The sequence below is a fragment of the Penicillium coprophilum genome, assembly GCF_028826855.1.
Source record: "Penicillium coprophilum strain IBT 35676 chromosome Unknown utg000005l_segment0_segment0, whole genome shotgun sequence".
In the NCBI taxonomy this organism is placed as follows: domain Eukaryota; kingdom Fungi; phylum Ascomycota; class Eurotiomycetes; order Eurotiales; family Aspergillaceae; genus Penicillium; species Penicillium coprophilum.
In genome coordinates this window covers 40425-62354 of record NW_026622724.1, presented here as the reverse complement: position 1 = coordinate 62354, position 21930 = coordinate 40425, and the positions used below count along the sequence as shown (strand labels likewise).

At 48.8% G+C, this 21930-nt stretch overlaps 13 protein-coding genes across 13 annotated transcripts; 6 read left to right on the top strand and 7 right to left on the bottom strand.

Annotated features, from left to right (window-relative positions):
* Window positions 1-974: 974 nt before the first annotated feature.
* Window positions 975-2138, bottom strand: N7500_007611 (uncharacterized protein; the record flags this gene model as incomplete). The annotated part of the gene is made up of 3 exons (XM_056678755.1): window positions 975-1318; window positions 1463-2003; window positions 2061-2138. The coding sequence occupies 3 exons, from the start codon at window positions 2136-2138 to the stop codon at window positions 975-977; spliced, it is 963 nt and encodes a 320-aa protein (XP_056529127.1).
* Window positions 2139-3599: 1461 nt separating this feature from the next.
* Window positions 3600-4352, top strand: N7500_007610 (alpha/beta hydrolase; the record flags this gene model as incomplete). Its single annotated transcript, XM_056678754.1, has 1 exon — window positions 3600-4352. One exon carries the CDS (start codon window positions 3600-3602, stop codon window positions 4350-4352), a length of 753 nt encoding a protein of 250 aa, XP_056529126.1.
* A 551-nt stretch (window positions 4353-4903) lies between these two features.
* Window positions 4904-5717, top strand: N7500_007609 (cyanamide hydratase; the record flags this gene model as incomplete). Its single annotated transcript, XM_056678753.1, has 2 exons — window positions 4904-5444; window positions 5509-5717. The coding sequence occupies 2 exons, from the start codon at window positions 4904-4906 to the stop codon at window positions 5715-5717; spliced, it is 750 nt and encodes a 249-aa protein (XP_056529125.1).
* Window positions 5718-5944: 227 nt separating this feature from the next.
* Window positions 5945-6667, top strand: N7500_007608 (chitin deacetylase CDA4; the record flags this gene model as incomplete). The annotated part of the gene is made up of 1 exon (XM_056678752.1): window positions 5945-6667. The coding sequence occupies one exon, from the start codon at window positions 5945-5947 to the stop codon at window positions 6665-6667; it is 723 nt and encodes a 240-aa protein (XP_056529124.1).
* A 72-nt stretch (window positions 6668-6739) lies between these two features.
* On the bottom strand, window positions 6740-7894 carry N7500_007607 (mRNA splicing protein PRP18; the record flags this gene model as incomplete). The annotated part of the gene is made up of 3 exons (XM_056678751.1): window positions 6740-6932; window positions 6988-7501; window positions 7552-7894. 3 exons carry the CDS (start codon window positions 7892-7894, stop codon window positions 6740-6742), a joined length of 1050 nt encoding a protein of 349 aa, XP_056529123.1.
* Window positions 7895-8233: 339 nt separating this feature from the next.
* Window positions 8234-9055, top strand: N7500_007606 (SAP18 family protein; the record flags this gene model as incomplete). Its single annotated transcript, XM_056678750.1, has 1 exon — window positions 8234-9055. The coding sequence occupies one exon, from the start codon at window positions 8234-8236 to the stop codon at window positions 9053-9055; it is 822 nt and encodes a 273-aa protein (XP_056529122.1).
* A 745-nt stretch (window positions 9056-9800) lies between these two features.
* N7500_007605 (uncharacterized protein) lies at window positions 9801-10319 on the bottom strand (the record flags this gene model as incomplete). The annotated part of the gene is made up of 4 exons (XM_056678749.1): window positions 9801-9851; window positions 9928-10043; window positions 10209-10244; window positions 10301-10319. 4 exons carry the CDS (start codon window positions 10317-10319, stop codon window positions 9801-9803), a joined length of 222 nt encoding a protein of 73 aa, XP_056529121.1.
* Window positions 10320-10726: 407 nt separating this feature from the next.
* N7500_007604 (glutathione S-transferase) lies at window positions 10727-11604 on the bottom strand (the record flags this gene model as incomplete). The annotated part of the gene is made up of 3 exons (XM_056678748.1): window positions 10727-11082; window positions 11134-11519; window positions 11567-11604. 3 exons carry the CDS (start codon window positions 11602-11604, stop codon window positions 10727-10729), a joined length of 780 nt encoding a protein of 259 aa, XP_056529120.1.
* Window positions 11605-13233: 1629 nt separating this feature from the next.
* Window positions 13234-14277, bottom strand: N7500_007603 (2-hydroxyacid dehydrogenase; the record flags this gene model as incomplete). The annotated part of the gene is made up of 1 exon (XM_056678747.1): window positions 13234-14277. The coding sequence occupies one exon, from the start codon at window positions 14275-14277 to the stop codon at window positions 13234-13236; it is 1044 nt and encodes a 347-aa protein (XP_056529119.1).
* Window positions 14278-15782: 1505 nt separating this feature from the next.
* On the top strand, window positions 15783-16839 carry N7500_007602 (FYVE zinc finger domain-containing protein; the record flags this gene model as incomplete). The annotated part of the gene is made up of 2 exons (XM_056678746.1): window positions 15783-16202; window positions 16450-16839. 2 exons carry the CDS (start codon window positions 15783-15785, stop codon window positions 16837-16839), a joined length of 810 nt encoding a protein of 269 aa, XP_056529118.1.
* A 535-nt stretch (window positions 16840-17374) lies between these two features.
* Window positions 17375-18049, bottom strand: N7500_007601 (GNAT family N-acetyltransferase; the record flags this gene model as incomplete). The annotated part of the gene is made up of 1 exon (XM_056678745.1): window positions 17375-18049. The coding sequence occupies one exon, from the start codon at window positions 18047-18049 to the stop codon at window positions 17375-17377; it is 675 nt and encodes a 224-aa protein (XP_056529117.1).
* Window positions 18050-18421: 372 nt separating this feature from the next.
* Window positions 18422-20224, top strand: N7500_007600 (rRNA (cytosine-C5-)-methyltransferase RCM1; the record flags this gene model as incomplete). Its single annotated transcript, XM_056678744.1, has 2 exons — window positions 18422-18619; window positions 18683-20224. 2 exons carry the CDS (start codon window positions 18422-18424, stop codon window positions 20222-20224), a joined length of 1740 nt encoding a protein of 579 aa, XP_056529116.1.
* Window positions 20225-20347: 123 nt separating this feature from the next.
* Window positions 20348-21791, bottom strand: N7500_007599 (uncharacterized protein; the record flags this gene model as incomplete). The annotated part of the gene is made up of 4 exons (XM_056678743.1): window positions 20348-21330; window positions 21386-21454; window positions 21505-21627; window positions 21686-21791. 4 exons carry the CDS (start codon window positions 21789-21791, stop codon window positions 20348-20350), a joined length of 1281 nt encoding a protein of 426 aa, XP_056529115.1.
* Window positions 21792-21930: the final 139 nt, after the last annotated feature.

Sequence of the window (21930 nt, the reverse complement as noted above, 5' to 3'; positions counted from 1 at the left end):
TGTGAAGTCAAACCCGGATCTTCTTCTATGTGCTTCTTGCACTGCCGTTTCTCACGTTTCAACTTCTCTGCAGTTTGATTGGCGACCTTGGGAGCAATCACCAATTCTCGACAGTTGACGGAGAGGCGATGAATCAACTGGTAATGACTATATTTGAAGAAATTGTTGCTGTTCTGATGTACACGGCCCTGGAGTTGATCACTACCAGTCGGTTGCAATTACTGGCATGAATAGTCCCGATCAATAGGAGATATTCCATACGATCAAGGATTGAAACCTACTGTCATCATAGAGCGTCTCATTGCTCTCCATGATATGAGGTTCCATGTGTCCAAGCGGTGGCTCTAGGGGTTTATAGTCAACAGCATATCGGCGTTAGCTCTGGGGTGTAAATTGCCAGACGGTATCATCATGTTCGATGAATTGATTGCATTAGAATGGGGGATTTGCACAATTCGAGGCTTTGAACTATATCTATCATCTCATATTATGATTACTACAGTCCATCATATGGCCTGCTTTGTTCTTGATTGAATATTTCCTTTTGTGCTTCGAATGAAAGCCTCACATGAAGTTTCTACAATTCGGCCTCCTTGGTTATCCAATCTCATCTCTCATTCCACCATTCACCTCGATTCTCTTCTGGACACCCTAGGCAGTTTCCTCCCAGTTTGAGTTGTTGTGTAGAAACATGGACGACTCGATTTGTCATACATGGGCGGTGTTTGATTATAATGTAGTGGATTGTTACTACTCGACTTTGAGATACTGTGAGCAAGATGTGTGCCACTGCAATCCTCTCACATCTCTGACTTGTATTCTTTTAGTAAATCTGCCAAAGTCATGATGAGCTCTTCCTCTTTCTTTCAATCTCTATAAATCCGATTACCAAGATATGGATCTGAGATCGGATACAGATGCGACCCCAAAATTATAAGAAAAAACACAATATCCTCGGTCTTGTTCCTAGCATCTCACCAAAGGGTGTCATGGCTTGGAGAGACTTCTGGTGACATCCATGCCCGGGAATCCATCCCATCCTGCAATGATTGTGCCATGGTCAACGCTTTATTACTTTCCATGGAATGTCCAATCTTCTCGAGACAACCAATAATCCATTTGCGTGGCGGAGGAGATGCAAATCCAGAGTTTGCAGCAATTAACAGAGTCCAGGCCAGAGTGACGCCCCCGGCTCCTGGTACCTCAAAACTAGGGGGCAAAGGCGAGGGATAATGAGTCTCGGAATGAATCATGTTCGTGTTGGGCAGAAAGGCTCCAAGGTGTGCTGCGACTGTTTCCAGAGATGAACTTCTATTGGCTGATGTAAATTTAGGTATTGAGTCCTATGGTAAAGGTGTGATTGGAAATATCTCATCTGTATCTCTCAATTGTGACGCGACAGAACAGGATGCACTATCAGCGTTTTGGCTAGAAGATTGCCAATCATAGGTGTCATCCATACCCAAGCCCAGATGGAAATGCACACTGGCGCAGATATCATCCACGAGTTGGTGCGCAATCTGTCGACTTTGACTCGCAATAAGCTGCTGTTGAAGAAGGCCGCTGCTCCCTGGTGATGAATCTTCAAGTGAATTCACAGCGCCGAGCAGCATTTTGTGCATCAAAAGTCGCGCAGAGCGAGCATTATTCCAAACACCGCTTACAGAAAGATTGCGACAGACATGGTAACTATCGCCCCAAACGGTGCGGGTGACGGGCTCTCCGTCTATAACCGGAACTTTGACTGTTTGATACCTCCACGAGGGAGGCGCAGTAAAGAGTATTGACATGAGGTCGGTGTCAAGGCTCATAGTCCGACGGATGATCTCGCTGGGCTGCGTGATACTGCCATCTTTAATGGTTGCGCAAAAATTGGTCAATTGGATGACCACCCGGCCGACATCATCGACCATTTGGTCTGGATCTCGGTATCTCTTTACGTCTTCTGTGAGCTGGGTCGTAATTGGAGAGCTGTATTTCGCTTGGTATATTTGACTGATGCTCTAGATGACAAGATGAGAATCTTGCTAATTAGCCAGTCCAAGTGGTGCAAAACATACAATTTGTGCCCGTAGGTTCGTGAACAAACCCAAACCCTCCTGTCGAGTCAATTGTTCTGAGCCTCGATGCTCAATCATTTTATGACTCCTTCCATGTGCTTGATCCATCGTTCTATAGTTGAACCATCGCTGCGTGCCATTATCTTCCAAGGGTTCACATTAGTATAGCGGGATATAAAGAAAATCAGCAACTTCACACATACCTCAAACATGCTCAGTAATATCACAGCTGCTAGCGTATCATCTCTCTTGGATAGAACTGAGTCTCTGAGCGCCTGATTGGTCTGTGATAGTGCGGCCGTATATTCTTTCCTATCTTGGAGCATCATTCGGGGAGAAAGACGGATATTTGACATGGCCGCTAACCCTACTGCGGCCATCGCGGTCAAGACCGGCGAATTTCGAGTGCCTTTCATCAAAGGCAGCAGATAGGACATGTAGCCCCCACAGAGACCACCAGAAATGTACTTTGCGAAGATATGAGCCTTTCCTGGTTCTTGGACTGGATAAACAAGACTGTTTCTGGGTGGAGTCACGGTCTGAACGCTGCTAGTGGAGATGCTGGACCTAGAGGTGCTAGTGGCGGCTATGCGCTTTTTTGGTGCAGGCTGCTGAGACTTGCGGATCAAATCCTCACTTTGGTCTCGAAAATTCCAGTCCAATAGATCTCGGTATCCAGGGCAGTCCACTTATACCCGCATGTATTGGGTACACGATAGTGATCCTTGATCGCACTAGGACAAGTTAGTGAATGGCTCTCTTTTCTAACCTCGATATTCATACTTTCAAGCAATGAGGGCGACAGCGCCCATAAGCAGGGCTTGGCTTTCTACAATAAACCATTTGGGGATGTTACAATCTTGTCGTATCCGAAAGAAGGAAGCTATACGTGTTCAGTCGTGAAAGGGAAGAATTTTGGGTGAGCACCTCGTTTTACAGAATGTCCTTATGAAGAGCTTATCTTATTATTTTTCCCCTCCAATAGCAATATGCAGTAGCAGGTTAAGCATTGAGAGAAATGCAACTCGAAATACGAGATGACTACCTTGTGCAGTCAGCAGTTCGTCAGCCCTATTGCATATACCGCATATACCACAGAGCCCTAATAATCCCCATATCTCCAACATACGCTACAATCTAGAGAAATCGAATAGGATCTACGTGTTCCATGTTCTTTCTATATTCTAATTCCACTTCTAAGTTAATTTCGCCGTTTTTCTCCCCTTTCTCCACCGTTTCTTGGCTTCTTCGCTTAATATAAATCGCCCCATACATACTAACGGGAACCGGTTGGTCATAACGGTGTTCTCCCCTTCAGTTGCCGACTAAAGTGCCTTTGCATCCTTTTCTGGGAATTTAGCTCCTTTCCCCTGTGTAGATCTCTATTCCAAATGTCTTCCAACATGATGATTCCCGATATCGGGTGGAAACGTTTACCCCCGAGGATTTCCCATAAATATAGCATCTCTCCTCCATTTACGTATCTCTAGTTTCCATTTTCAAACACAAAAGTCACTGACTTCTTTCTATTCCTTGACTATGACCGAGTCCACCACTATTCTCTTCGTTCCAGGTGCATGGCATAGCCCTGACTGCTATGATCCAGTGGTGCAACGCCTCGAAGCTGCAAACTACAAAACCGACAAGGTCTACTTGCCCTCAGTCGGTCCTGTCGAACATCACTTGAGTTTTGATGCAGATGTTGCACAAATTCGCACTCATATCGAAAGGGCAGCGGAAGCCGGGCAAGAAGTCGTCTTGATCGTTCACTCTTACGGTGGCTTGCCTGCAAGCGAGGCAATCAAAGGTCTAGATATCAAAACACGGCAGCAGAATGGTCTGACTGGGGGTGTTTCTCATCTATTCTTCTGCACCTCCTTCGTCATCAAGGAAGGAGATTCCCTGATCGGCGCTTTCGGTGGGAATGACCTGCCATGGTTTATCGTCAGCGACGACAAGCTAGAAGTCAACCCTGCCAACCCGAAGAAAACCTTTTACCACGACTGTGATGCCGTCCAGATTGAGACTTCCATTGCGGCCTTGAAGCCTCATAGTTATCAGACGCTCCACAGCCCTTGCACCTACGCTGCCTGGAAAGATGTACCAAGTACCTATCTGTACTGCACTGAGGATGCTGCTATTCCCCTGGTGGTCCAAAAGGGAATGGTTGAAGGAACGGCAAATGGAACTGGAATGAGAACAGAGTCGGTGGACGCATCGCACAGTCCATTCCTCAGTAAGCCTGATGAAGTCACCGCAGCGATTCGGCGGGCTGCTGGGGAGGTGGTTTGAGCTTTGGGTTTATAATGCGCTGAGATTCTATGATTGGATCCAAGTGAATCTCCTTAAATTTTAACAATCAAGGGATTCAATTTGGATGATCAAATTGATCTAATAACGTGAAATCCATGTAAATATTGTTGTAAATATACTTGATGTATCGACGAATATCAGGCTGGAACTATTCCGTAACAATGTGTATACATACAGAGATGCTTTGGATGAAAAGCACAAATCCTCAATCCAAAAATAGTGAAATAATTGATCGGTTGAATATTTGATTGCTCTTGAATTCCACCAATTGTGTGGCTCAAGCCATCTATACGAAAGGGCTTCTTCCCCTTCCGGTCAGCAATTCGGTGGCAAGTGAGTCATGGTTACATCTCTATAAAGCCATGATAGAAGTGCTTACCAATTTACTATTAATACGATCATAATACATATTTCAATAGATTGAATTGTTTAGAAGGGGAAAGTAGTGAGAGAGACTATAACAGTCAAAGCATTCCTAGATAAATTGACAACTTTCGAAAGTCTACTTTCTCTCTTTTCAACAGCAGAATATGTGTCCTTCCAATAACCCAATCTCAGCCTATGGCTTCACAGCTGTTGTATCGTCAGCTGCTGCTCTTCTCGCAATAGATCCTCCAGCAACACCTGCCCCATCTATCACAGTGGCCGAGGTCCCAGCTCCAGACACGCCTCTCGCCCAACGGATCAACGAGTATGCAAAGTCTCATCTTCCTGAACCCACATACAATCATTCCCTTCGTGTCTATCACTTTGGGCTTGCGATCAAGCGGTACAGGTTCCCTGAGTGGGCCTTCACCGATGAAACTTACTTCCTTGCCTGCCTACTTCACGACATCGGAACAACCCAAAGTAACTTGGAAGCCACTAGAATGAGCTTCGAGTTCTTTGGGGGGTTGAAAGCGCTGGAGGTTTTGCAGAATCTCAACCCTTCCTTTGTAGGAGGCTCCGTCGCAGTCGCCCCGAAAGATCAAGCAGAGAGCGTGGCAGAGGCAGTGATTCGACATCAAGACTTGTGCGAAAAAGGGAAAATCACAGCTCTTGGTCAATTGCTTCAGCTGGCAACAATCTTTGGTATGTTCCGCTACAATTGTCATAATATTCACTCGAATAAATGATAGGCTAACTCATCGAACAGATAACACTGGCTCCTATGCCAATCTAATTCATCCATCGACGATCCAAGATGTCTCCAACCATTTCCCTCGCCTGGAGTGGAGTTCATGCTTCGCTGGTACCATTCATGAAGAGAATCGGCTGAAGCCCTGGGCACACACAACAACACTTGGCGAGGAGGAATTCCGGAGCAAGGTATTAGGAAATACTCTGATGGCACCATATGAATGATGGCGTCTCGAGGATTCCTAACCGGTTGTGTGTATTATTGATGACTAGCATGGAGCTTCTAGAGCCCCTAGACACCCGACATCAATATCGAAAACCAAGACGAAACAGCACAATGATAATCTTAGTCTCATGCAATCCCAAAGATAGTAAAACTGTCCAGTTGGTGTAGAGTTGGGTCGGATCTCCCGCGAACTTCAACCCAACAACTTCCTCCACATAAGTCAAACATGCTTCAAGCTATCCTCGCCACCTTCTTTCTCATCATACCATTATATTGCATTTACAAACCTCCAATTCTACTCATTCGTTATTGTCAACGTCGCTGGCCCGACGTGCTCTTCCGCGTGGACACAACCAACAAAGTGGTCGCATTGACGATTGACGACGCGCCCTCTATACACACACCTGCAATTCTTCGTCTATTGCAATCGCACAATGCCGCTGCAACTTTCTTCTTGATAGGATCCCAGATACCAGGGCATGAATCTATCTTGGCTAATCTCGTACGAGCTGGCAACGAACTTGCCAATCATGCCATGTATGATGAACCATCGCGTACACTCAGCGACGACCTCTTGGCAGAGCAGATGCGAGCAGTTCATGCCAACATCCAAGAAGCATATATCGCAGCAGGAAACACATCACAGCCTGAGAATTGGCTCTTTCGCCCTGGGTCGGGATTTTTCAGCACCCGGATGAGAACTCTTGTGAAGGAACTGGGATATCGGCTGGTGCTCGGCGATGTGTACCCACATGACCCGCAGGTGCCATTTTGGAAATTGAACGCCAGTCATATTTTGAATATGGTCAGGCCTGGGAGTATCATTATCTGCCACGATCGGAGAGAGTGGACGGTGCCTATGTTACAAAAGGTATTGCCGGAGTTGAATCGCAGAGGGTACCGCGTTGTCACGGTCTCCGGATTATTGGAAGAGACCACTTCAAATTGATGGATGAATGTACATGTCATGTCTTTCTTCTCAAAACGCTATGGGTATATTCGGACACTATTCTCAACATGGCTAACCCATCATCTGCAATTGATCCTCCGGGGGCCAGCGGACTTGCGCAAAGCTCAAGCAGCGCTTGATACTCTGTAGATACTTGCGAGTAATCTCGTCGCTCAGAATGTGTGCCTGTTGATCACTCTGGTGCAACTTCTCTCGTGCAGATCGCTCGTGAATACCAACCATAGTCACACCGATGGGCCATGCTCTATAGACACGTTAGCGTCACTTCCAAATTCACCAAAGTGGTGAGACCAACATACGCTTTACCAATGCTCACTCGTAGGTATGCATCGTTTGCGTCGACGTATCGCCGCTGCTGCGCCTTGTGTACAATCTCAACGATCGGTTCCAATAACCCGTCCTCCAGGTCGGCTTTTTCGAAGAGGCGGAACAACGGTGTCATATTTTCGCGTGACTGGATCATCGCATTGTACGCTTGTTTTCCCTGGAAACTTTCCCGCACCGAGACGTCACGCTTTGCTAGTGCCATTTCCCATTCTGACAAGACCATGTTGAAATAAGATCCCAACTGCCGGAAAAGGAATAGACGATTCTCTTGATCTCTCGGAATCTTGGCCGGAATGATCATTTGTCCACCAGGTACAGGCTCCAAAGTGGTGGGAATAGGCCCATCGGTCACCTTCTTCTTAGGAATGGCGGCCCGTTGGACGAGACGACGATATCGTCGAAGACGGGCTCGATAGTCCTCCCCGAACAATTGTATTGGGGCATTCATCTCTCGTAGTTTTGCTATAAGCTCCTCCTCTTCAATATCTTCCTCCGTATCACTGTCGACGGGGGGTTCTCAGGCAGCTCAGGCAGACCGAGCCTTCGCCGCCGTTCACGTTCTTTTGCTCTTTCCTCTTCTTCCCTCCTCATCTTGGACTCCTCGGCTAGTCTTTGCTTCTTCTCCTCGCGTTCTCGGTTTCGATCCGCTTCTTCGTCTTCGAGCTTGCGCTTCTTCGCCATGCGCTCTTCACGTTCGCGTGCAATCCGCTCTTGCTCTTGGTTGTAGGCTTCAATGCGGGCAGCTTCGACATCGCCTCGTCGCAAGTATTTCTTTGTTGGCACTGCGGGGGAGCCTTTTTCGGGATCTTTGGATGGCTTAGAAGCATCACTACCCTTGGCCTTAGAGATCTCCTTGGACATCAACGCGGCGAAATCCATGATAGCGGGGTAATGCAGCAAGCTGCGTGAATAATGAGAATGCAGCTCAAGTTAAGAGAAACAATAAATAAGGCGGAGTTAGGGTCAAAGGAGGAAGATGAAGTTGTGGAGGCAGAAGGAAAAGAATGTTCCTGCGCGTCAAGAGAACCCGCAGCTTTTCGACTGCCGCATTTGGGGTTCTTCCAGTCAACTCCCTTCAACCCAAAATACCCAGAGCATTTACCTGTGAGGGCCTTCATTCAAGCTTCAATTTACATTCAAGTCATCGCATCTCTCTTTGTCTTCTGTTTTTCCCCGTCCTGGGAACTGCAACCTCTAATTTTCACCCTATCATCTATCATGAGCGCTCCATCGCGAGAGGGCCCCAAACCCTCGATCAACCGCCAGACCACTGCACCTTTTCATTTGAAGCTCTTCTACCGAGTGAACACCTACAATTCTCTGTCCGATTACAGCATTCCCGTGCCACCTCGCCGCGGAGGACCGGTCAGCGGACCGAATGCCATTCATCCAACATCGCCCATCGCATCTGCAACGCCACTCCCACCACATCTCGAGATCTACACATGGAAATCATGCACACTCCGTGAGCTCTCGCAGCTTCTCACTTCTGCTCTTCCGTCATTACTCCCTGATCCGCCCGTTGGCACCCGCCTCTGCTTCCGATTGATTTACCCCGACGCGCGGGGTGCGGCAATGGGCGGTCCCGATGCGCGTGGTCGATACTTGAGCAGGGATTTAGGCAGTGCTATTGTTGGTCCAAGGGATAGTCCGTTGCGCGCGGACGATGACGAAGAAAAGCAAGAAGAACGACCTCGCCCTGGGCCACTCCGTTTCCAGGGTTCCGAAGCCGACAGGCCCCTGCAGGATGCCCGGTTTATCGTTGGAGATTACATTGAATGCGCAATTCTCGCACCGCTTGAGGATGGATCGGTTGCCCCTCCGCTTAATGGCGCGTCAGGCCCGATATTAGGACCCAGAGGCGGAGGTGGAGGCGGCATGCGCGCGTTCCGGGATAATGGCTATAGTCGTGGTCCTGGCCGTGGTCCTCGTGGAGGCGGCGGCGGTGGACCTCCCCATATGCCCCGAGGTGACTGGCATCGTGGTGAGCGATTGCCTGAAGGTGGACGCGGAGGCCGTCGTGGATGGGCACCGTATTGAAGAACACAAGAAATCCAGTTCGAAAGCAAGTATGTCAAAAGGGCGATGAATACCCACGTCAGATCATTGTATGATAATCTAGTTTAGGATCAATGGAATCAATACCATCAGAAGAAAAACAGCCCACAAAGCATAGTGTGCCTCATCAGCATTCGAGCGCTGCTGAAGAGATGAATATACAATATTTTATCTATCCATGCTCCAGGAAACCTTGCTGAATTTGTGATTACTTGGGTCTTTTCGGTCTCTTCATATGCTACAATTATGTTGATACATACTCAATCTTTGGGTAGCTCTATGCGACATCCTGACACCTTTTTATATAGGAGCGTAAATCCCAAAGGTTGAGTAGTAGTTACTAGTAGAGTATTACCAGGTATTACCCTGACATGACAACCTGACGCGTAAAATTCCTATTACAAGTCTTCTTTACCAACAAGCAGGCACTAAAATGGATGATACCGGTCTTGGGGATCAGATAATCTGGGGCTGTGTGTTTAGCCTCGGAAGTCAATGCCAAGTTTCATGAGCAAAGTCAACAAAGTAAAGAAATCCATGCGGTAGATGCTTGTAATAAAGTACACGGCCCACGCAATGGGCGGCACAAAAGGAGTTGTCGGGTAAAATCCCTCGACACACGACTATCCCCAACCTCTGCGTGTAGTTCTCCATGTCGCGAGTCGCTGCTCGGTACGGGTTTGATGACAAAATCGAAACTGAATTATAAAATTCATCGCTAAATGTATTACTCGGCGATCGGATCTCCTCTGCGCTTGCCACGGAATTCGAACTTGCCCTGCATATTGTTAGCGCGTGTTTCTGCGCGGGATTGGACCACAATTGCAATCTAACCACAATGGGCCATTCCATACCTCGTACTTGTAGGCAACGTAGCCAAGGATACCGGGAATCAGACCCATGTAGACGAACGATATCATGGCATGGCGCGGGGTCCAGCGCCAGTACTTGTAACGGTTGGAATTGAGTTCTGGGGGTCCATTAGTCAATCTTCAATCGTAGATGTATCATGTCGCGGGGTGCGGGATTTGAAGAGCTGTTCCAGATAGCCCGCAGGTACGCTTGTGCCAGCGTAGAGTGCGAGGTTCATCCGAAATCCTAAATCTTGGGAGATGGGGTTGAGGGGGACATGTACCGTAGTATTTTTGGAGGGCCGGATCAAGGATCAAAGCTGGAGAATGTGTAAGCAATTGAGGTCACTACACTCATCAGGTACTCAAGACTCACACTTGCTAGGACCAGCCATTGTTGCGGAAAGCGTTGAAGCGTAGACACAGAATCGACAACGCTTGCGAGCGTCCGGGATTGAGGTTGAAGGTCACATGATGATGAATCAGCTGAATGATGTAATCATCGTTTGCTCTCACCTGGGCACTTCTTAAGGACCCTTATTACCATAGACTATGTACATCTGCAATTAAAAACATCTTTGTCAGTATGTTCCTGACTCTATGTATTATTTATCCTTGTAGAATACTCTCATTATCGGTCTCCGTGTTTGTGGAGGTGTGCAAGCATATCCGAGATCATCCGCCAAATGTCCTACATATCTCAGGATTTTCAACATCGATGCCATAGGGTATGAATAAGACCTATCAGGTCGTTGATATGCTTTACAGAGGATTCGTCGCAGCCTTTTCCTAACTCCCTGGATTACATAGAGGCTGAGAACTTTCCCTCAATGTCCTCAACCTTTTTTGTGGCACGCTGGTACCCCTCGTGTCTCTCAAGGCGGTTGGCATACGCGACAAGAAGAGGATATTTGGCTTTGCTCTTCTCATCCTTCAGTGTTCGCATGGTAACAGCAATAACTGGAAAGCTCAGCATGATGTCGGCAGCAGTAAGCTCTTTGCCACATATGAACTCGCCACCCTCGGGAGAGGTGCGGAGCTGTTCCTCAAGGAAGGCGAGGTTACCCTCGACGTTGCGGGTCAGGAACTGATTCTCCACTTGGGAGGCAACAATATTGGTGATAGGCCGAACAAAGAATGGAGGGGCATTCCGAATGGCTATTGAGAATGTCAATGTTGGCTTATCTCATGAACACAAAGGTGACTGACAGTCGTTGACCAGAGTCATCACCAAGAAAGGCATCAGACTACCCTCCACGTAGTGCATGAAGTAGCGATAACGCATCCACTCCTCGGTCTCTCCGCCCACTTTGTCCTCGTTGCCGGCAATGTACCGCTGTGGTACTAGCGTCGGTCGCACGCTACCAAAGTGGTCACAGAGATATTCCACAATCGCACCAGACTCTGCTAATACTAGCGGTTTTGTGGCGCCCGGTACCTGGATGGTGATCAGAGGCGACTTGCCCAGCGGGTGGACCTCCTTCAACTCAGCAGGGGCGAGCTTGTCGGCGCGACGCTTGAAGGTCTTGAGCTCATATTTCAACTGCAGTTCTTCCAGAAGCCAAAGGATTCGGTGACTTCGAGATTGCTCGAGCCTAAAATGTCACTTAGTATGACTCAAGGGATGGTGAGGGAAACTTACCAATAGAGAGTAATCTTGCAACCTTGATTGTTGTCCATAATGTTCAAATCTTAGAATATAAAGTATGAAATAACAAGATCCGTGTCAAAGGGAACCTGGCGACTTATAAGGTACCCGCGCATGGATGATGTCAAGTCTTGGACCCGAGACCGAGGCTTCCAACCTGGGAAGTCTCCCAGAAGGGATAAAGGGCCGAGATCTGCGGAACTTTTGAGTTTGGGATTCTATGAAGGCTGTTTAGGTCTATATAGAAAGATGTTCATGTTCTATGTACAAAGTATCTACGGAGTACTAGTATCTTGGAGATCTATATCTTGATCACCCAAACTGCCACATTGGGATTAGGCTAGGGGTCACTCCATCTCCATAGATCCATATATTTTACGATTCTTTGCAGTTCCATATACCTTCTAGCTTATCCACATGTGTCGAGTCTCCCCTACCGAGGTCTTACCGGTTATATATAAATTACTCATGTATTCACATCAGATACAGGACCATGTTGAATCGCAGGCTTTGTAGATATCTCAGCTATGCAGATATACCTAGGTATAAAATCAAGCTTGTCTCCTGTTATAGAGTGAAGGGCTTATCACCAGGGGATAGTTCAAAGTAGAAGAGGGATCCAACATGTAGCGTTGTCTTCATTTCGATGCCTCTTGACCCATGATCAGTTTTGCCTCGCAGCCAAATTCGAACTGCGCGTTCTCACTAGAAGGTTGAGCTAGTGCACGCGGGTTCTCGCGACCTGCGACTGGTTACTAAGCAACGATCCTCAGCGGGCGGTTAGGGGAGGTGCATAGAGATATAGATCAGAGCGCGTATAAAGGGACCATTGATCCGTCGTGACATTATATCCTTAGTTTAAAAGCACGTTTCCCCGAACATTCAAATATTGGTGTCATGTCTTATGATTGCTGAATGCATGTCTTTCTACTCTTCGGGGGACATGAGGGGCAAGGATTTACTATCTTTACTTCCCTAGGACTCTTCGAGGCAGAAAGATCCTGTTCGCTACAGAATTCGGGTCTGCGTTTTCTCATGTATATGCGTCTATTTATGTGTTCCTTCAATGTTATATCACGGAAACTTTTGGGTTAGTCGTCCTGGAGGCCATGGCTAGTGTTGTTCCCATCATCGCGCAGGATAGGGGCCCTCCGATATTATCTGTCATGGACAGACTGATATATGGTTCTACCACATGATCTAGCTTATTTGATTCTTTCGGTAAGATAGTTCCCTCGACCTAATACGGTGAGCAAAACTGGCAATGGCGGCACGTCAGTACGGGGATGAGATCTGGGAGAAGTAAGTGATTCGACCTGGAATGATTGGATGGGTCCTTGAGTAGCTCCGTCTGCGTGCTGGGGAGATCGTTTGTTTCATTGCAGGTGGTCTCTGAGGTCCCACCTATCGTCCATGGAAATCGTTTCCTTCCTCGGGCAGGGCAAGCAGTTCAGGGTCAATTCCAGGACATTCGTCCATTGCACGGTTGGTATCAATCCTGATGTCTTGATATGGGTCTATGCTCGAAAATCTACCTACCTACATAGTATGGATAATATCTCGGTAGAGAGTGTTCAATTTGGTAGATTGGTCAAAATATCAAGGCATGGACGCTTCACATCCAGATATACTTCGTGGGCTTGCGTTAGAGTCGGCTTGCGTTAGAGTCTCACCGGCTCCGAGCCAAGGCGAGCTGCTGTATGTCCCTCGGTGACCAAGGTGTTCTTGCAGGAGAGACCCGAGACAAAATCAGACAGATTGCCGAGAGTGACCTCAGCGATCTCTTCGAGGGCCTCACGTGTGAAGAACCCCTGGTGGCCACAGATCAGGACATTGTGGAAGGTCATCAGGCGCATGAGCACGTCGTCCTCGATGATCTCTCCCGAGTGATCATTGTAGAAAAGCTCGCCCTCGGCTTCATAGACATCTAACGCCAATCCGCCCAGCTTTTTCGCCTTCAGCGCCTGGATGACAGCCGTAGTATCGATGAGTGCACCGCGCGAGGTATTCACCAACAAGGAACCCGGTCGAATGCGTGCGAGTGTCTCTTCATTGATGAGATGCTTCGTGCTCTCCGTGAGGGGGCAATGCAGCGTCACGATATGGCTCTCCTTTAACAGGGTGTCAAGGTCCACTAGGGTTCCGTACTGGCGGAACTCTTCGCCGGCAAAGGGGTCGTGCGCGAGGAGCCGGCACCCGAAGCCTTGAAAGATGCGCGCGGCTGCAAGTCCGATGCGCCCCACACCGACGATCCCCACGGTCTTACCATGGAGGGTATTCCCGAGCAAACCCTCGATGTTGAAATTGCCTTCGCGCACACGATTGTATGCGCGGTGAACCTGGCGGTTCAAAGTTTGGATCAGGGCCACGGCGAACTCGGCGACGGCTTCCGGGGAGTATGCCGGGACATTCGCCACGAAGAGGTTCAACTCTTCGGCGGTTGCGAGATGGACATGATTGAATCCTGCGCAGCGGAGCAGGATAGCACGGATCCCATAGGCATGGAGGGCTCTCAGCACACGCTCGTCTAAAGTGTCATTAACAAAGACACAGACTGCATCACACCCTTGGGCTAGCGGTACGGTCTCCTCAGACAGGGCGAAGGCATGATAGTCGATGGTGCACAGTTGCGGAAAGTGTTGCTCCCGCACCTGGTTCAGGTAGGTGCGGTCGTAGGATTTGGCGCTAAAGACCGCCAGCTTCATGATGTGGGAATCTTTTCCAAGGGGAGTTGGATGATAATAATTATCGAAGTCATGACGACATGGGTATATAACACCTGCAAGCGGCTATTTTAATCAGTTTCCCCGGATCCCGTCCCCTTGCAGCTACAGCCTATTGGTCCCGAGATGTGGGATTCAAGACAATACTACCTTCTGTTATGTAGCTGTCGTGTACTCCGTATACAACATCTATAGATCTGACCACGGTCTATATAGTAACCTTGGAACCATACTTGGATGTGAATAATACACGGAGTACAAATGGGATACATAAAATACAGAGATACAGAGATACAGAGATACCGAAGAGTACCACTTCGGCAAGCGCCTTCTGGATGATTACCTTTTTGAGATTGGATTTGAAATTAAATTCATTTCCATCTACGCTAATTTCTTTTTCTTTTTCTTTTTTTTAATTCTATTTCTATTCCCTGCCAGTTGATTGGTTACCTCCCGAGGTCGGTCTCACCTGCCCGCAGACTTCCGCGGGGCTCCGGCCATAGAGGGCCAATAGGGTACTCGACATCTCCACGGACCAATCACCACTCAATGATAAGAAGACACGCCACGAACAGCCTGATTGGTCATTAGCGCTACGCTAGTGAACCTACGGACTTCCCGTTTTCCCATTTTTGATTTTGATTTTTGGGGAATCAAATGAACGTTGTTGGATTTGGTCTGATTTGATAGTGTCAAGTATGAAGGATTACTATAGAGTATTCAGAGTACTATAGAGTACTATAAAGTACTACAGAGTAGTACAGAGTACAGAGCATATCAATTATATAATGTAATCCATATAGTCTGATGACTACCCCGTACATAGAGTAAAGATAATCTCAAACGGGGTAATATCAAGTCCCGGGTTTCAAGTGCGAAAATCCGACATCAATCCGGTCTGAATCCTAGGAAGTGGCGGTCAAAAGAAAGTGGTATAGTCCAGATTATGATTTCATATAAAAACAAAAGTACAGTGTAAGGTAGAGAGGAAAAGATGGGCTGAATACGGAGTACTTAGCGCTACTTGGCCCCTGCGGAAATGTAGTATCCGCCACCAAGTACCCAAAAGTAGAAGGCCATCAATACTCAATACTCCGTACATACCAAGGTAACACTATCACAGAGTAGTATGCTTCACCTTCACCTCCTTGACAATCTTGACAATCTGGACAGTCTCCCTTCTCTTTTTCTGTTTCCTGATCTCTATTCTCTCCTCTCTCTCTCTACTCCGTCTCTCTGTATTCTCTCTTCTCTCGACCAATCTCCACTCAATCCACATTGTGTACTCCAGGTGCACAATATTGTCCCCACCAACCTCGGCCACTTACAATCCACCCTTTTTTTTCTTGCCTCTTCCCCGGGTGTACTTCCAGTTATTTGAACTCCTTTTTGCCCCTCGGTATCTGCTTCTTTTTCCGAGCCCTTTTAAAGTACTCTTGAACCTCTCTTCTCAATTACCCTGATCATCCTCCTCCATCTTGTCCATCATGGCCACTCACGTTTTGACCAACCCGTCCACCAACCAAATTTCGGTTTATGGCCAGCCCTCCCCAACCAACTCCGCCACCAACACTCCCTCCAATAATTCCCCCACCTCTCCTCGTATGGCTACCGCATCTCTGCACCAACTGCCTCTGCAGTCGCGCCAGCTGCGTCCTCTGAAGGGTCCTCTCTACGTCCCTGCAGCTCTCCGACCCACTGAGCGACCCCAGAAATCGTCGCCCATTACCCCACCCCGCAGCGTGCATGGCTCACTAGACAGTCTGAACGAGGAATCCGAACCTATCAGCCGTCGCTCCACAATGGAAAGCCAGTCCAGCGAAATCAGTCAGAGCGCCCAGCATGAGTGGATGAAGAATGAACACCTGGGTGTGGTGACCGGCCTTCCGACCCGTACACACTGGAAAGTGAGTATCTCAAGATGCGGGAAGAAAAAACAAGTTCCCTTTTTTCCCTTACTTCGGCACCTTTATAGGGATTGGAAATGGCTTGGATTGCGCATTTGTAAAAACAAATGTCGTGTGAGCTCGTCATTCCTCGGGAATGGCGTGCTGCAGTCCACCGCCTCAGCCCTGTCACATTCCAGCCACATCTTCTTTAATCACATCGATCCTTGTCTTAGATAACAACGCTTGCTAACTCGAGTTCTTTCAGGCTGACTCTGCCTCTTCCAATTGTGATTCTCCCACTTGCCGCTCCTCCTTCGGCATCTTTCTGCGTCGCCACCACTGCCGTCACTGTGGCCATATCTTCTGCGCCTCCCACACGCCTCATCTCGTTCCCCTTGACCAGGATGCTCGCTTCCACCCCGATGGCGTCCCCTCCCGCGCCTGCGATCTGTGCTGGAGCGCACACCAGCGCTGGGAAGAGAGCCGCTCTACCCGTTTGAACAAGATTCAGAACACCATCGATGCTCAGCAGATTGGCGTCTCTGTTCCCGATTCCGAAGACGTAAATGCCGACCAGGCTTCCGAGCCTAGCGTGGGCCAGACAAGCGAGGTCGCTGCTTCCGTTCCTCGTGACTGGAATTGGAGCACTTTCTAAGTGCACTGTTCCCAACGGTTGCTCTGGCCAATCGGACTGCTGCAGCTCGACATTTCACTTGATCCTTCTTTTCTTTTTCTTTCATCTCACATGCTTATGTGTGACCGCTCTTCCTCTTTTATTGGCGACCATGGCTTTGGCGTTTCCGACAGGCCCTGGGTCTGGGCCCTGTTTATTTGTTTTCTGCAGCCATGTTATGGCTTTGCATCATGTCTAGAGGAATCTCGTTGGTCCTTAGCGACCCGGTTGCTTTCTGCGTTTTCTGCTTTCTGTTTTTCTTTTTCTTTTGCTTCGCGTTGATCAGGATACCCCGTCGGTTTTTTGTTGCGCGGCCATCTCATTTGATTTTTCTTCGTTTACTGGTCCCTGATCCAAGTTCGAGGGAATGTGCAATTGCAATTTCCCTAGATGATATCTAGTTCGATTCCGTTCGACCTAGTTCAATCCATTGATATTGAACCATAACTTTCTCTCCACTCGTAGAGTATATTGAGTATATTTATCCCATTTTATATTTTAAAATCTTTGTAGATCCCTATTTATCCAGAACCACCCGCCGAAACATACCCACATGCTCAATTCCTTCCTCGTCCCACCGACCTAGCGACTGATCCGTTTCAAATCCAAGCCCAGCATACATGCCTTCCACATCCACCTGAGCATGTACAAGGACCAGACCCTGCCACGGGATCGGAGTAACAGATGACTGGACTCTCGCAGCAGTGTGCGCCACAGCCTCGTCTATATCTGCCGCATGCACAGCCGCCCACTCCAATGCCGTCTCCACCAATAGTCGCCCAAGTCCGAGGCCGCGGAACGACGGCACGATCGCCACCCGCGTCAGCTTGATACAGGGTTCGTGTGCCCAGTCGTATTCAAGAGCTCCCTGCCCAACTGCCGTTTGTGGTTCCGTGAGATGGGTGTGAGGCGCCTGTGGTGGAGGTACCAGGCGGATCACCCCCACAGGCGTGGAGGTTGCGGTGGAGTTGTCGTATAGTACCCAGTGCCAGCTGCGGGCATCGTCGCTGTCGATCTCGGAATCCGCAGCGCAGTGCTGCTCGTCGATAAAGACGGCCTTTCGAATCATCATTGCATCGTTGAAGATAGTGGGGTTGGTGTTGGTGCTAGTGTCTTCGAGTGGGAGTACTAGTTTTGCGCTGGGTCCTGGTGGAGGCTGTATTGAGGTCCTAAGCTTTGATTTTGGTGCCATTCTGCTTGCTAAGGGAGTATTGGGTGTCGGGGGCTTTCAATGGTAATGATGGTGAAGATTTGGGAAGTAGAATGAGCTTTAAGGTCATGGCAGAGGGGCGGATCGAGATACATAAATATAGATACCGTCTAGAGCAGCAACAAACCAATGAACACTACACATCCTTGGGTTCGAATATCATATGAACAGAAAATATGGTCTTATCGTAGTCAATCTATCACCACCAAAAGGCAATATAATAAGCCATCAGCGTTGTATAGTCCCATATTTCCAGTTTGTATGCAATCAGATGCAAACAGAACAAACGTCAAAATATCATCAATTTGACTTGCGAAAATCTTCAATTTCTCCGATCAACATTCCAATATCCCAATGTCCCTCTATTTTGATGCGGTCGCTATCTTGACCGCACCCTCCTCGGGCGGCTCGTTCAAGTCCCGGATCTACAGTGCTCGAAACCTGCGCGCATCTCCAGCACAGGTCTATGCGCTGATCACCGAGGCTGCTAAATGGGACACCGTGCTGGCAGATGTCATTGACAAATCAGGCATTCTCGCATTGGAGCGCAAAGTGAGATAATTCTAGAGAAACCACTCGAGATTCCTACTGACTGACTAAGTGATTTCTATTTAGCTCTCTCCACTCCTTGCTCTTCTCCTCGTCCATGACCACCTACTCGCGAAGAAGGGTATTGCCGCTCCAGCAACCCACACACTACGCCAAACTGTGGAGCGCCATAAAGCCAGGCTAAAGGCTGAGTTCACTAAGGCCCGTGTTCGTCGTGGCTGCGCCACCGTCGAGCAATTCAAGGCTGTTGTTATTCGTGAGAAACGACTGGCCGATGGAACCAGCCATTTCGTTTACCCGCGCTGGGTGCGCATCAATAACATTCGCACTACCCTTGAAGACCAGCTGAGCACTACGTTCAAGTCCTACCGTCGAGTAGACAGTCTGGCAGAATTGGCCCCAGAAGACGAGCTGGAAAACCGAAAGCCAGAGCCGAGATTGTTCATTGATCCTAACATTCCGGATTTGGTGGCCGTGCCTTTTGGCGCAGACTTCACTGCCTCCTCGGCCTACAAAAACGGCGAAATCATTCTCCAGGATAAAGCGTCCTGCTTCCCAGCATATCTCCTATTGGGTGACCGTGGGCCTAGCGATGCATGGGAGGGCGACTTGGTTGATGGGTGTGCTGCCCCAGGGAATAAGACGACGCATTTGGCTTCGCTTCTGGCTAAACAACAAAAGGGTAGCAACAACAGAAACCAGAGAATCTTTTCTATGGATGCATCTACCATGCGGTCCAGAACGCTGCAGAAAATGGTTGGTCTGGCAGGTGCCGACTCGGTCACTGTGCTGCAAGGTCAAGACTTCCTGGCCCTTGACCCGGAAGATGAACAGTTTGAAAAGGTTACTGGGTTGTTGTTAGATCCCAGTTGCTCTGGTAGTGGAATCATTGGCCGTGACGATGTCCCTCAATTTACACTCCCTGCCCCGGCAGCGTACAAGGCGCCCAAGTCTCATGGAAAGAAAAGAAAGCGCCCGGACAACGACGACGAAGTAGGTGCTGAGCAGTCGAAAGCCACTATGGGAACTCCGCAGGCAGAGCCCACAGATGAAAATGATATTCCGGATGGAACGATTGACCCGGAGCGATTGACCAAACTATCAAGCATTCAAGCACGGATCGTTGAACACGCTCTACGTTTCCCGAATGCGACCCATGTGACGTACAGTACTTGTTCGATTCACCTGGTTGAGAATGAGGGTGTTGTGGCTCGCATTCTGAATTCTCAGGTTGCCAGGGAGCGTGGCTGGCGCCTCCTGCGGCGCGATGAGCAGCCTGATGGCTTGCGTCGATGGAAGAAGCGAGGTGTGCGCGAGGAGCAGCCGGCCGAGGGAGAGACAGGGCCATCGGGCACGGTAGATCTCTCTGACGAGGCACTGGAAGCGTGTATCCGGTCTTGGCAAGGTGACGCAGAGGGTCTGGGAGGATTTTTCGTCGCTGGATTCATTCGTGACCCTAGGCTTGCTGTCACGGCCGCTCCGGCGAAGGAACGTGGAAATGACGAGCACGACAAGCACGACGACCACGGTGAGCAGGGCGAGAGCGATGAAAGCGAGGAAGACGAAAAAGATGCAGACGATGAAGAATGGGGAGGATTCTCCGATTAGCAAAATTATATTAATGCAAGTTTGCTGAGCCTGCAACAATTCCCGAGGGCATCTGTTCGATATGATACATCGAAGTCTTCCGGCACATCATGCAGTTTAGGACTGAAGCAGACATACACGCGACTAGAGGAATTTCCGTGACCTGTTTCGAACTTGCGAGCTGGTATATACGTCCAATTTGACAGCAACCAGGACCACCTCGTAAGCCCCGGTAGACCCTTTCTGCACTTGCAATCGCCATTGTCCTGTCCGTACAACACAGAGCCCGTCGTCCGTATCATCGACTCGTGGACGTTTAGCTGGAGGCACACAATCAGTGCCAGCTTCGGCATTGACTCTCGGTATCATCAGATGCCGAGGGTCTTGTTCCCCATCCACTGTGAGATCAGTTTCACGGTCAACACGGACCTTGATTGGCACTTGGCCCAATGGCGGATGTGAATCAGACAACTTCATTTTTTTCCCTAGAGTCTGCAACAGGCTGGAAATTCTTTGTTTGGAAAGGCCGAGAAAGTCAGCACGCATGCTCCCCCGATGGATCAGACTAGACTCGTCGCCGATCTCCACAACCAGATCGGCGGCGTTCTCGTCTACAAATGGGCGCATGTATGTGACATTTCCACCCACTGTAGGCAACCCAGAAACCGCGTCGAAGGTAAATTGAATCCCAGATGGTCGTACATCCTCGAGCCGGATGACGATTTCCAAACGCTGGCTGAAGGGATTCGTCGTTATCTGATGTGGGATCAATTTTTGTTCCAAACCGCGCAGATGGAAGTAACGACAGTCGCGCAGGAGCGAAGCGCGATGATCTTCGTTTCTAATATGTAGCGGATACCCGCGTAGCAGATGTAGGAGCTCATCAAAGACATCCGCAGATCGGTTCGGAACGCTTGGGGGGACAATGGCCGGAGGTCGCAAGAGACCCTGGCGGTCCAGGCCTGGAAACACCTCAGTCGGTGAGGCAAAGAAGGCGGCGAATCCGAGAGTGAAAAAATTTGGAGCGTCACCGGGACCTGAGAAGATATCGCGAGGGATCTGGAAGTGGCGGTCGCCGATTTGAATGAAACATTCGGACTCGAACATCTGGGACATCAATCGGGGTACTGTTGGGTGAGCAATTACTCTCTGGTGGTAAGGGTAAAGATGAATGATTCTCACATGTATAGAATTGTGCATCTGCGAATAACTTCACGTATTGCGCGCCATCTTGAGGGCGGACATGGTAACCTGCGCCCATCAGTTTCCGTCCCGTTGTGCTTGTCCATATACTCTCATACCTTGTAGGTGCCTAGCGATCTCACGGAATGTCATGGGATCGCGATCGATATAAAGGGTCCTGATGTTGGCAGCATCTTGATGGAGTAATTGCTCCTCGAAGAAGCGTGAGAAGTAGGATGGAGCTGTTGGGAAGTCAGTGTCAGTTCCAGGGTTAGAGGGGAACGAGCACGGTTTACCGACCATCAGAGGCGATTGAAGCACCCGAGAGACGAAATACTTCGGAACCAATTTGGATAGAGAAGACTTTCTCTGGAGGCAGATTACATTTGCTAGAGAGTGTATCCATTGTGCGATGAGAAAGGAGGTAGGCGGAGAAGTGACATTTTGCCTGCCACAAGACTTCGGCTTCAACTTCCACTACTCAACTATTTACAACTATCTACGCAAGTGTATATACAGTCAACCTTGAAGATCTAAAGACTTGA